The 11,978-nt window shown below is 40.6% G+C and overlaps 1 protein-coding gene across 1 annotated transcript in view; it reads right to left on the reverse strand.

The window, feature by feature from the left end:
- RETREG1 (reticulophagy regulator 1) overlaps positions 1–5,717 on the reverse strand; it is a 55,588-nt gene extending 49,871 nt beyond the window's left edge. The window contains exon 1 of the mRNA XM_088528151.1: positions 5,476–5,717. Within this exon, the coding sequence (XP_088384277.1) occupies positions 5,476–5,717 (242 nt within the window). The remainder of the gene's footprint in view (positions 1–5,475) is intronic.
- Positions 5,718–11,978: the final 6,261 nt, after the last annotated feature.

Consider the following 11,978-nt stretch of genomic DNA (forward strand, 5'->3'; position numbering starts at 1 on the left):
ACACCATAAACTGCACTACAAGTTTGTCTATTGCAGAAAGGGAAATATATTACACATAACAAGTTCTACTGTGAAATACTGTCATTTTTTTTTAAATGAACAAAAACCTGACAGATTCTGAGAAACAGCCCAGCTTTTCTCTACAGTTTGTTATTATAAATCCTAGCAATTATAAAATTATTTCAAGGAAACACTAAGAATGTATACTTCACAACTCCCACTTCGAAATCACAGCGTGTTAATCCAGATTTTAAATATGCACACCACTACTTTCAGTGGTGCCTGGCAACTGCAGACAAACGCCATCTGTTTAACCAAAAACATGTGAATTACTGTAACGGAATGCTTCTTAACACATGTACTTTAAAAATGCTTTAAACTACTTCTCATTTAGTGGAACAAACTGTAAGCCTCTGTACAGATGTAAATTAGGAAGAAGGACTGCTTATGGCTTTCTCTAAGTATCAATCTATTCATCAGAGAACATAGGTATCTTAGATTTTAAATAAAATATTCCAACAGGAATGGGAGGAAGAAATGTAAAGTAGGTGATTTGTGTCTCATCAAAGGTATTTCAAAGATTCTCTTTAATTTAGCCTTTGTAAGGACAAACACAATTCAGTCATCAACCTCTTATTCAAAGGTCTTATTTGTCAGATTTTATTCGAGAGATTAGGATCATATTTGTTCAGCCAGACAGCATGCATCAAACCCAACAGAACCAAGACAGTCGTTCTTTAGAAAACCTTCTAGAATTTATTAGAAATAAAGATACTGCAGTAATCAGTAACTCCCTTTTTTACAAACTTTACAAACTATTATTTTTACATGTAGAAGCAGTAGCTGTATGAAGTTTCTTTGTGCACAGGTTGCAGGGCAAGGGCAAAAGACAAATACCAGTTATACACTTCCAGGAAATTACATGATAATATTAACTAAAAATTAGTACCATATAAGAGAACAATTCAAATTGCATATTCTCTCCACTCTAACTACAAGAAGCAAAAGTTTTACTTCTTTTCCATAGATGTTTACATAAAAACGAAAATAGTAAAATTCTCTAAGCAAATATAATGAAATTTCAAAGTGCTCTGCATCAATCATTAGAGGAAAATTTGCTTACAAGTTTGTAAATATGGAAGCATATTGGTGTTTCGGGATCAAATCAGTAAGAAATGCTACACTGCAAAATTATCTTCCTCTGTTTATAAGGAAGTCTCCTGAGGAATGCAAGATTTTGAGCCACATGAGAACATTTATTACTTGCATATCAGATTTACTATGACCTCCTGCATTCAGAGATGCACTGAAAATAAAAATTCAGAAAGTTTAAACGACCTATATAGCATCCCTTACTGAGTTTACCAAGACATGAAATACTACTATTACCTGCGTGTAAAAAAGGAAATATCTTCAAGAAAGCTATTTGTCTAAAACATGTCATAACATAAAAGAATTGGGCTTTTTTTTTTTTCGTAGAAACATGCCCAAATGCCCTTAATTAACCTGTACTCTGACAAAGCACTGACGAAACCTTAATCCCATTTTCTCATACAGTAGCAGCAGTTTGGAGTGAAAAAATCCACCTCTACCACGCTGCCCTAAATCTCCTTTTCTTTAATGCTCTCATTAGTCCTGCAGTATGTACAATGGATGCACATCCATCCAAAACTTTCATTGTTCTTACAACATTACTTGCTATCCAAAAGGTCTCATTATTTCAAATTAACACAGTGAAATCATCATTTCTCTCAAGGCAACACTGCTTTGGGCCCAGTATTTATCAATTTTAGCAAAAGAATAAGCACAAGCCCCACTGGAATCCTTCTGTTCTGCTTCTTTTGGGAATTCCATCTCCTGCAAAGTCCTCAACCTGGATTTGCTCCTAAATGGCTCACTAAAGCTTGATTTGCCTCAGTTCCTTCATTATCCTATTTGATTTCTTTTCTGATTGAAATCGTTTTCTTCTCACTGGTTGAAAAAAAATTGCTGTAAACTGTCCAGGTTTTTATGTAACATGTTTGGCTCCTAAACAATGTCAATTTTCATTCCTGCAAACCAATCTCCCAGATAAAACTATATAAGCTGCCACTAAAATGTTGTTGTGATAATGCCTTCTCCTTTCTTTTTTCCCCTAACTAAATTAAATTAGTTTGGCTTTCTGCCCCACTTCTCTATCTCCAAAGTCTTACAAAGTTTTAATAATCTGCATTGAAAAAAGTAAATTTAAGGTTAAAGCTGCCTGAAGAAAAAAAAAAAAAAAAGTTGTCTCTAAACTAAACCCCAACTTCAACTGCCATCCAAATTGTGCCATGATTTAGGAAAGTCTTCTGGAATGCCTTTTAGGGAAAGAACAAAAAAAAATATTTTGTTTTAAAAGCAGTAAAATAACATCAGTTTACTACAGTGTACCTAGATAATCACAGCACAAGGTTGTATAAAAGCTTGCTAAAAGCCTTTTACAAAAGCTTCATAAAAGATGTTAAATAAAGCAACATAAAAAAGCCTCTGAATAGAAAACTGCTCATATGGATTGTTAATGAACTTCAAAGCAGCTTCTGTCAGAATTTCTCCCCTTGTATTTTTCCTGTCAACTAACAGATTATAATTTTAAAACAAAGATGTTAATACATAGCTACCTGTGGTTTAAGGTATCAGGTATATATATATTTATATATATGTATATATACATATATGTGTATACACATACTCACACCCATTGGCATCTTGGGAGACCTCACCTTGCTTAAGATGATGATCTGAAGGCAATAGCCTATGAACTGGTCTCAGAAACTCTCCACCCCTCTTACTCCAAACCAATTCATTTTCATGTTTTATTCTTCATGCTTTATTTGATTTCTGTTATGATTCTCATTTAACATCAGTCAATTTAGTTTGGCAACTACCCTCACCAGCACTGATGAATTTCCCCCTTATTTTATAAAAGCAGGCCTTCTTCCCAAGGACCTAGATTTGAGCAGAATTAATTATTTCTGTATTATTTTTGCTTAATATGTTTTCTACAGATTTGCATATCCTTTGGAGAAAGCACAAGATAAGTTTGTGAGAAAAAAAAAAGAAAATTCTGAACCAGTTGAATTACTGTGTAAGTTGAATTAGAGCAATAAGGGGCAAACCATTTGTCTGCTCTTCCTTGCAATTCCAAGAACTGATTAAGAATTCAGAGTTAAGTTGAATTAAAATCTTAATTTAAATAACCAACACATTCAATACAATGCTGATTTGTTATTGAAGATATTTGGTGGCATGCTTGTGATCGGGAATGGTTTGGATGCAAAAAGACACACTATTCTCATACAACAACTATGAGAGTCATTTTTAAAGGCAGCACCACACGAATGATGGGGAGAACAACCACATTTGCAACCCTCATGCCGTAATAGCTACGCTGATGGAAAAATACAAAAAAAAATACCAATAAACAGTTGATAAAACATGGATCCAGCAAGTCAAACAAATCAATTCTTCCTTGCAACAAGCAAGAAGAAAACCAAACATCTCTAAACTTTGGATATATTTTGTTGTTAACATTCAAATAGCAATTACATTTCATAATACCTGGAATAAACTTCCCCAGCAGGGTTTTATTTGAAATGCATACAGCTAGTTCAGCTGTAAAAATATACTGTCCCCTTTCTTAATTCATTCTTCTATAGAATAAAAAGGACATCTCAGGTCTTGAGACAAAAAACAAACACAATGTTGAATATGGCTGGTGATCAAAAATGCTTTTCTACTGGCAGGCTTGGCCAGCTTACCTGTCTTTATCTAAAACGAGGAATGACACTTGCGTTTACATGGTGTGTCAAAAACTTGTTCCTCCAACACAATGACATCAGACCTGCCATAATATGCAGATTTCTATACCAGAAAGAATATAAAAATCCTCAAAGGAAAGTTCAGGTTTGGGCCAACTATAGAAGCACTAAACAAGATAAGGCAAAGAACTATTTTCACAAAGAACAGATTCAGAAAAAAAAAAAAAAAGTCTTAGTCTTTTCTATTGCCTTACTTCTCAAGAAATGAGTGATTTTGTGCAAGACACCAGCTAGGCATGAATTTGCCGAAATTAATGCATAAGACATATCTGCAACCTAGAAAGGGCATATAACACTGGAAAATAAACTTGTCTCCCCAGTCTCATAGAAATAATTAAGAGGAAGAAGACAGACTGAAACCAGCCACAAACACAAATTAATAATTAAACTAAGATATTAGGCTAAAATCTAAGGTCTAAGATGAAACGTAAGATTGAAAGCTCTTTGTCAGCAGCTAATACTGAGGAATGCCTGGACTAAAGTTCTAGCAGCAGTAGCACAGTGTGGTTCACTTTCTTAGTACTGTGCTTGCAAAGTAGTGCATTCGTCTTTTTCTCTTTCATAGGATTTTAACTATGCAAACAATGGAATACAAATGGAATGCACTATACAAATAATGGAATACAAAATATTCCATTTAAAAATATATAGTTCTTCACAGTGAATAAATAATGGGAGGTGATAAATGAAGGCTGTTCTTTTAATCATCAGATTTCTGATTTCTACTTTAAATGCCTACCTCATTTATTTTTGAGAAAATTTTACAAAATTTAAGTTCACCAAATATACTGGTATATAAACGAAATGTGAATTTTATTAGAATATTTTATGTTTATTCACACCTCAGAATACAGAAGTTAAGCACACTGCATAAGCTTTTGCAGATTCGTAAGTTTAGTGCAGCCCTTAAATTAGACACCCTGGGAAACTGTACAGTACAGTGTCAGTATAGCACAGTACTGTCTAGTCTAAGAAGATCCTTAAGTCCATGACCAAGAAGATACAGTTGAAAGCCGTGCTGAAGAGTCCACGATGATTATTAAGAATACTCAAAAAGTGAACAGGTATTGGAAAACAGAATAAAATTAAATCAGTAAATGAGCTGTACCTACAAGGAAGTTATTACAGCAATAAACATCAAAAAAAAAAAAAAAAAACAGCACAAAGGTGCAAGTGGGAAATCCTTTTTTTAGGAGGGGTTCCTGTCAGCGGGGAGCCCCTCCGCAGGCTGGCAAGGGCGAAGCTCTTGCCCCACGCCTGGATATAGCGACCGGAACAGGGACTGGCCCATCCCCGCACACCAGGGCGACCAGTTGCATCCCCGTGGGAAGGGCGGCAGCAGACACAGGGCACTGCGGATGTGTGCGACCGGGGCACGGCGCCGCCCGGGCCCCAGGAGCCGCGGCTCGGCCTCACCGCCTCGCCGCGCTGCCAGGCAGAAACCGCTATACGCGGGCGCGCTGCAAAATCTGGGGAGATCACGAAAGTTCGGGAGGAGTTTTGCCCGGAAGGCGAGCTTTCCCTAGGGAAATGAACCGCAGCCTGGCTGCACACACCCCCGCACAGCCACCCCAGCGAGCCCCCCCGGGCGCGGCCGGCAGCCCGCGGCCAGGCCCGGCTCCGCGGCGGGGCTCACCAGAAGAGCAGGTTGGCGCAGAGGAAGCTGCCCAGGCTGCGCAGCGGCCGCTCCCAGCTCAGCGCCACCGCGATGCAGTTGCCCACCGCCAGCGCCGTCTCGCCCAGCAGCAGCGCCGCACCAGCGCCGGCGCCGCTCCCGCCCGGCACCTGCGCCGCATCCGCGGCCGCGCTCCGCTCCTGCGGCTCCTGCGGCGCCAGCGGCCGCTCGCCGCCCGGCCGGCGCGGCGCGGGACTGGCCATGGCCCGGCCCGGCCCGGCTCGCAGCGGCGCGGAGCGCAGCGCAGCGCGGCGGAGCGGAGCGGCGCGGGCCGCGCGTGCGCCACGCAGGTGCTGCCGTTGGGGCGGGGCCGCCAGCAGCCGGTAGCGGCCGTTGGGACCGTTGGGGCCGACGTGCCACCGGGAGCTGAGGTCGCCAGGGGTCCTCACCCGACACCCTCTCGCGTGTTGTGCCGTCGTGGGGCACAGATCCGTCACAGCCGCAGATATCCGGTCTTGAAGTGTTTTGGTGCAGTCTTAAAATATTTTGAGGAGAAAAAAACAAGAGTGTCTAATAAAGATCTAAGAATGAATATTAAATGCGCAGTCTGTTAACAAATGGCATATTAACGTTCTTTATCACCTCTGGGAGTGTCTGTGTTTGGCTTTGCAAGTAGGTTCTGATTTTCTTTATACATCGCTTCTGAAATACTGTCCTGGGCTTTCCCATTTATACAAAACCTATCAGGTGTGATTTTCATCTGTTCAACCTTTGGTGCCAAAATACAAAGCTCGAGTGCCTATAGAAGAACAGAGCACGTAGGTTTATATGATGCTCCTCTTGCTTCCTCACTTTTCTCCCAGCCTGCAGCTGTTTTGTTCCGGGAATTTCCTGAGCCCCATATGATTTGCCTGTTTAGCAAATCCCTACTGAATTTATCTTCCAAGCATTCCTAAGGTCAATCCTTGACTTGGACTGACTAAAGGAACGCTCTTGGACATAAAGTAGTATCCTTTGTCATCCTTTGTCATCCTTTGTCAATGAGTTATACAGATCTGTTGCTTGTTAAGTACTTCATTTCACTATTGAAAAAGTTACTTCGGAAAGAACATTTGGAAGACATTTGGTCCAAGTTTTCTCCTGCCACGCACATACTCAAAGCACCTTTGCAGTTGCATCAGGTCGCTCAGTGTCGTGCCCAGCCAAGTTCTGAATGTCTTGGATGTTGGAGGCTCTACAGCATGCTCAGAGCTTGTGAAGAATATTTTCCTATTTAGTCTGAATATCTTATGCTGCAATTTGTGTCTATTCCTTAACATTTGTTTGCTGGGCACCACCTAGAAGAGTCTGGCTCTGTAACTGTACAGTAGATACTTGGCATTCAAAACCTCTTTCACCTTTTGTCCTCCAGAGCAAGTAAGCCCAGCTCTCTCAGCCTCTCCTTGTACATCATGTACTGCAGCCACCTGGCCTTCCAGGGGGCCTTCGGAATGCAATCCAGTATGTCCGTGTGTGTTGCATTCCCCTGAAAAGGCAGGGCATTTATGGGACAACATCGTTTAAAAAAGACTAACACACTGCCATCAGCAAGATCATGCCGTTTGAAATGCTTGCAGTGCAGACCGGCATTCAGCTTCAGTACTCCCACTGTCCTGCTCGGTAAGATGGGGAGGTTGCTTCCCCTCCTGACCAGCCCTTGTCTTCTCCAGGCGATTGCTGTCCTTGCAGATTGGCTTGACCTTGTAATGTGATTCTGTACAGCACCAAACATAAGCAGGGTGCAATCTCAAACAGATTTTCCAGGTACTTTCCCAATAGAAAAAAAAAGAAAAACAGGAAAATTTGTAATTTTGGAATCAAAAATGTGGCTGATTTATAAAGTAAATCTAAAAAGAAAGGCCCATGCTTGCAAAGGCTTGCAAGAGAATGTAACATTAAATATTTAGTTGCCTGAGCTAATGACACTGCTAAGCATATACATAATTATGCTGGATTGTGGTAGACAATATTAGTTGATTTAAAAAGCAAAGAAAAAACAGTAGATTAAAACTTGGTGCTTTCAGTGGCATGACTACAAAGAAATATATTTAGGGAAATATAAATTAACTTGTGTAGCATAATTTCTTAAATTTCCCAATTTTGACTTTTCAAAATGTTCTTATGTTACACTGAAGCATTGTCTGCTGGGTGACTAGAATCCCTGTGGCCTAAAGAAAATCTCTCATCAGTGAATCAAGAAAGCAACATGTCTTTTTTGCCACCACAGTTGCACCAAAAAGAGGCCTGAAACCAATAGGATTCTGTTGTTTGAGATTCCTAAATTCCTTGGGGCACTGTGATACAGTTAGTTAGGTAGATTCCAGATTTGTGTGTTTGTGGTTCCTAATTGTTCTTTCAAAATTTCTGCTAGTCTGAGAGATCTAAAAGGAGCCGAGATGTGCAGATATTTTTCAGGTTTCTTTATTCAAGGTAACTGAGCAGAAATACAAATAGTGATTGCATTTGGTGCTTTTAAGCCACCTCTACCGGTGCCTTCCACTTGATTTAGTTCACTGTCTGTACAAAGATATTCAACTATGGAGTGAAGATGAATTAATGATATTATACAGAACTCTGGTGCTGCCATATCAAATTTTCAGGGGACTAATTTTCATCTGTGTGGCTAAAGAAGCTTTTATTTGTCTCTATTAACAGCTGTTACTAAATGTCCTAACTAGAAACATTTCAGTTATAAACTATTCAAAATAATATCTTAGAAAACAAAATTATTTGTAGCAGCTGTAGACTTCTTGTTGAATTTGCATGAATGTTGATGTTGTTTCTTATCCAGAAATGTTAGTATCTGTGTTTTCTTTTCTTTCCATTAGGTTACGCTTCTTTTTAATTCCTGTGAACTAAAAGCTTTAACGGTAAAACCCAACTGCATCAGGTATTTCTTTTTGTATGGTTAACTTTTTTTTTTTTTCTCTCAAATCATTGTTGTTGTTCTCTGAATCCAGGTATTATAGAATTAAGCTAGATGACAAAATGCCTTTCTATATTTTGAGCTACATTTTGGTTGCTTGGATAATAAAGACAGATCCCCTTTAAACAAGAAATCAGGATATCTCTGGTGCAATTTTCTAGAACCTGAGACAAAGGAACTTACAGAAGAAAATATAAGCTGACAGGCTGAACAGCCATGGCTAAGCCAGATAACAGACTGCTGATAATGTACGTTTTTGTTCCAGAAATTGCGCGATGGTCATGTAATATGAATTATTTATGTGAAAATTTATAGGTGTTCTTCAAACCCAAAAATGTGATGTGTTGCTGCTCTTGTCTGTTTAGTCATGCCATGTGAGTGGTTAGCAAGATTAGTAGATTTTAATGGATCTAATTCTGGACCTAATTACTGTAATCTCTTATATAGCTTTACCTGTTTGGATATGTGTGGTAGAGAGTCTATGACTTTATAGGTTTAACTCCACTCTAGGGTCAGCTTTGCCTGAGAGTAAGCCAAGCAGCTAGGCACCTTCCTAAACCTAGAAGCTGTTTAGAATTTATTAAGCAGATTCTTTTTTTTTTTTTTTTTTTTTTTGTGGAAGTGGTCGTTAGCAAAAAGAATCAAAATCATTGGCAATCATTAAATTCATACGTTTTATCTGTAGGGAGAGTGAACTAAGCCAGTACATTAGTACTGTGGCCAAATACATGTCTTAAACATTGGGGATACAAAAGTAATTGTATGCATTAGACTGACTTTCATTATGCCTTTAGATAAAGAGTATACGGTGGATCCGGTCTATCAAGAGTGGGCATTTGAGCTGCATGAGAACAGTGCATATATGTGCGTGCTCTGCTGCACTGGGAAGGAATAGTAGCAAATATGTAGTTTCAGTTGACAGTAAAAGCCAGAACGACAGAAAAAAAATAAAAGTGTGCTCATTAGCAGTAACAGTCTGTGAAGAGGACAGTTGGGTGGGATGTTGGCTTTAGCAAACTGATGAGCTCCTTTTGAGGAGGGGACTAAGGAAATGCCTACTGGAGAAACCCAGATTGGAGCAGTGTACTCAGAAAAAAGTGACTAAGCTTTGTAGTAGCATGGGTGTGGAAATATTCCCTGGGAGCATACGAAGAAAAAGTGTTAGGGCAATGTTCTGCCAAAGCTAGAATGGGATCTGAACAGGGAATGGGATCTGAACAGTTCAAGAATTGCTGGTTTAAGATACAGAAGATGGCAATTCTTACAAAAATAAGATGGGTGATGAGGTGGTACAGGGGGAATTTTTAAACATCCTTATATAAATTACTAAAGTTAATTGTATATTCAGGGATGGGTTGCAGATCCTTTTTGGATGTTTTTATTAGTGACCTGACTTTATAGCAGTGTTTTCATATGGACAAAGTAAAATTAGGTAGGCTAATAATAAAATTGGATAATTTTATGTTGAGCGGTAAGAGAAATGAAATGTAACAATGCAGACTGAAAAGTCATGTACTTGGGAATTTATTGTAAGAATTTTTGCTATAAACTTAAGTCTGATCAGTTGAGACTTCATTTTATTTGTCTAGTTGCCCCCTTGTGTCATCTTTATCAGTCCAGAATACCCATGAAGAATTAAAGGGATGTCACTTTGAGTAAGACTAGTGAGATTATAAGATGGAGGTAAAGGACTTGCAGTAGGTAAGAGTATTAGCACTGTTGTACAAGCAGGGGTAAGGTGTTTAGGACACTGTACAGTTATGCTCTGCTTTTTGTAGTCTCGTGTGTGTGGTCAAGTACTGTTGTGCCAGCTGCACAGCTGCAGCTGAATTTCCAGTTCTGGAATTTACATTTCCAAGTTTGGGCACTTTGCGGAAATACTTAAATTCAAGACAGCGCTGTTATCCTTGTCTTCTGCATTCACTCTGCAGAGCTATGAATGATCCTGATGAATGTGCACATGCTCTGAGAACTAGGGTCCGCCTGTATCTGAGAAGTTGCCCTTGTTCTGCCTGGGTCTCAGTGAGAAGGATTTGCGCTTCTGGAGCATGGCTGGTGGGGGGTTGTGCTGGTGTAAACCTCTGTGTACCTGTTATAACTGTGTGTGGGGTTTGAAAGCCAGGGCCTGATGCAACACTTTCTAGGTGAGGCAATTTCCTGTGTATAACTCATATAATTAAGTGTATGGAGAATTCTGGCAGCCGTAGAAATGAGTGTATTTACAGCATAAGGCGCAGGGAAAGTGTGCTAGACTGCAGCCAGAGGACAGGGATGGAGCTGAGGCACGGCCAGCTTTTAAGGGTTTGGGATAAGATGCTGCGGAATTGTATTTCCCCTGCAGCTGCTGCGTTATTCTGCAGCCTACCCAGGCCCATCACTAGCCTTGGTGGAACAGTTTACGGCCGCAAAGTGCGTCTGCCCGGTGGGGTCCCAGGGTTGTACGTGCCCAGGTGCAGTCAGGACGGCTGATCCTCGGCGGTTTTGGCAGCATGGGAGCTGGAGTGGAGGCCGTCGGAGCGGAGAGGGCAGACGCCGCGAAGTGGCAGTCGCGAGCCGGCCCTGCTGAGCCCCAGCACTGCAGGGTGCCGAGTGCGGCCAGCTTGCTCGCGCCCTGCCACAGAGCTGGCTGCGGCAGCGGCTGGCAGGGCGAGAACGGAGCAGGCAGGGGAGCACGCCGATACCCCGTCTGCTGAATCAGTCTAAGTATTTTATAATTTCAGGGACATTGTGCTCATGTCTGGATGCAGGCTTGCATGTTAGAAAATACTAGTTTTGATAAATGGTGCATTCTTCCTTGTGAGTATCAACAACTATGAAAACTTGTATTTACCTCAACAGCAGTAATTGAAATGAGGTGGGGCACATTGGCAGGATGGGCATGAATGAAGAGAAACTCTTGGATATAGAGACAGGCAGTTCTGTGTATTGACTAAGGGTCAACATAGCTCCTAATGGCATTCACAGGTTAATTACGAGGTGAGAGAAATGGGGCTGGAGATGTGGCTTTGAACTTTGGAGGGTGTGACCTTGAACAAGGTGGTCACCTAATGTTCTTGTTTTTTGACAAATTGATGATGACTTTATGGCAGGGACATGTTTATGAACAGCACTTTGACAGAAGTCACCTTTGCTGCATTGATGTGAATGTGTACATAGTGTCATTCCAAGGATGCCTTGCTAAAAGCAATCAACCTCTTTCTAAGCAATTTGAATTGTTATGGTCACAGATAAGAGTGCAAATATATAATATATACTGAAGTTAGTTACAAAGTAATTCTGTGTCCTTTCTTCAAGAAGTTCACCTTCAGAGAGGAGGGAAAACCATGAAATGTGGAAAAAAATACTAACAACATTCTCTAGAAAGCCCTAGGGACTGAGGGGCAGTTTCGCAGACTGAATGAGTGCAAGTACTTGCCAGGAGGATTATTCTTTGTAAGCGGTGTAGCCGATGAAGGCTATATACACTCAGGAGGGCAGCATACACTGGAGATGGTTAGCAAAAGTAATCTGTCCTAACTCAGGGCTGCACAAATAGCCAAAACTTTACTTACAAGTTGCT

Source organism: Tinamus guttatus, unplaced genomic scaffold, assembly GCF_059628265.1.
Source record: "Tinamus guttatus ecotype Peru unplaced genomic scaffold, ASM5962826v1 Tinamus_guttatus_pri_ptg000302l, whole genome shotgun sequence".
NCBI lineage: Eukaryota > Metazoa > Chordata > Aves > Tinamiformes > Tinamidae > Tinamus > Tinamus guttatus.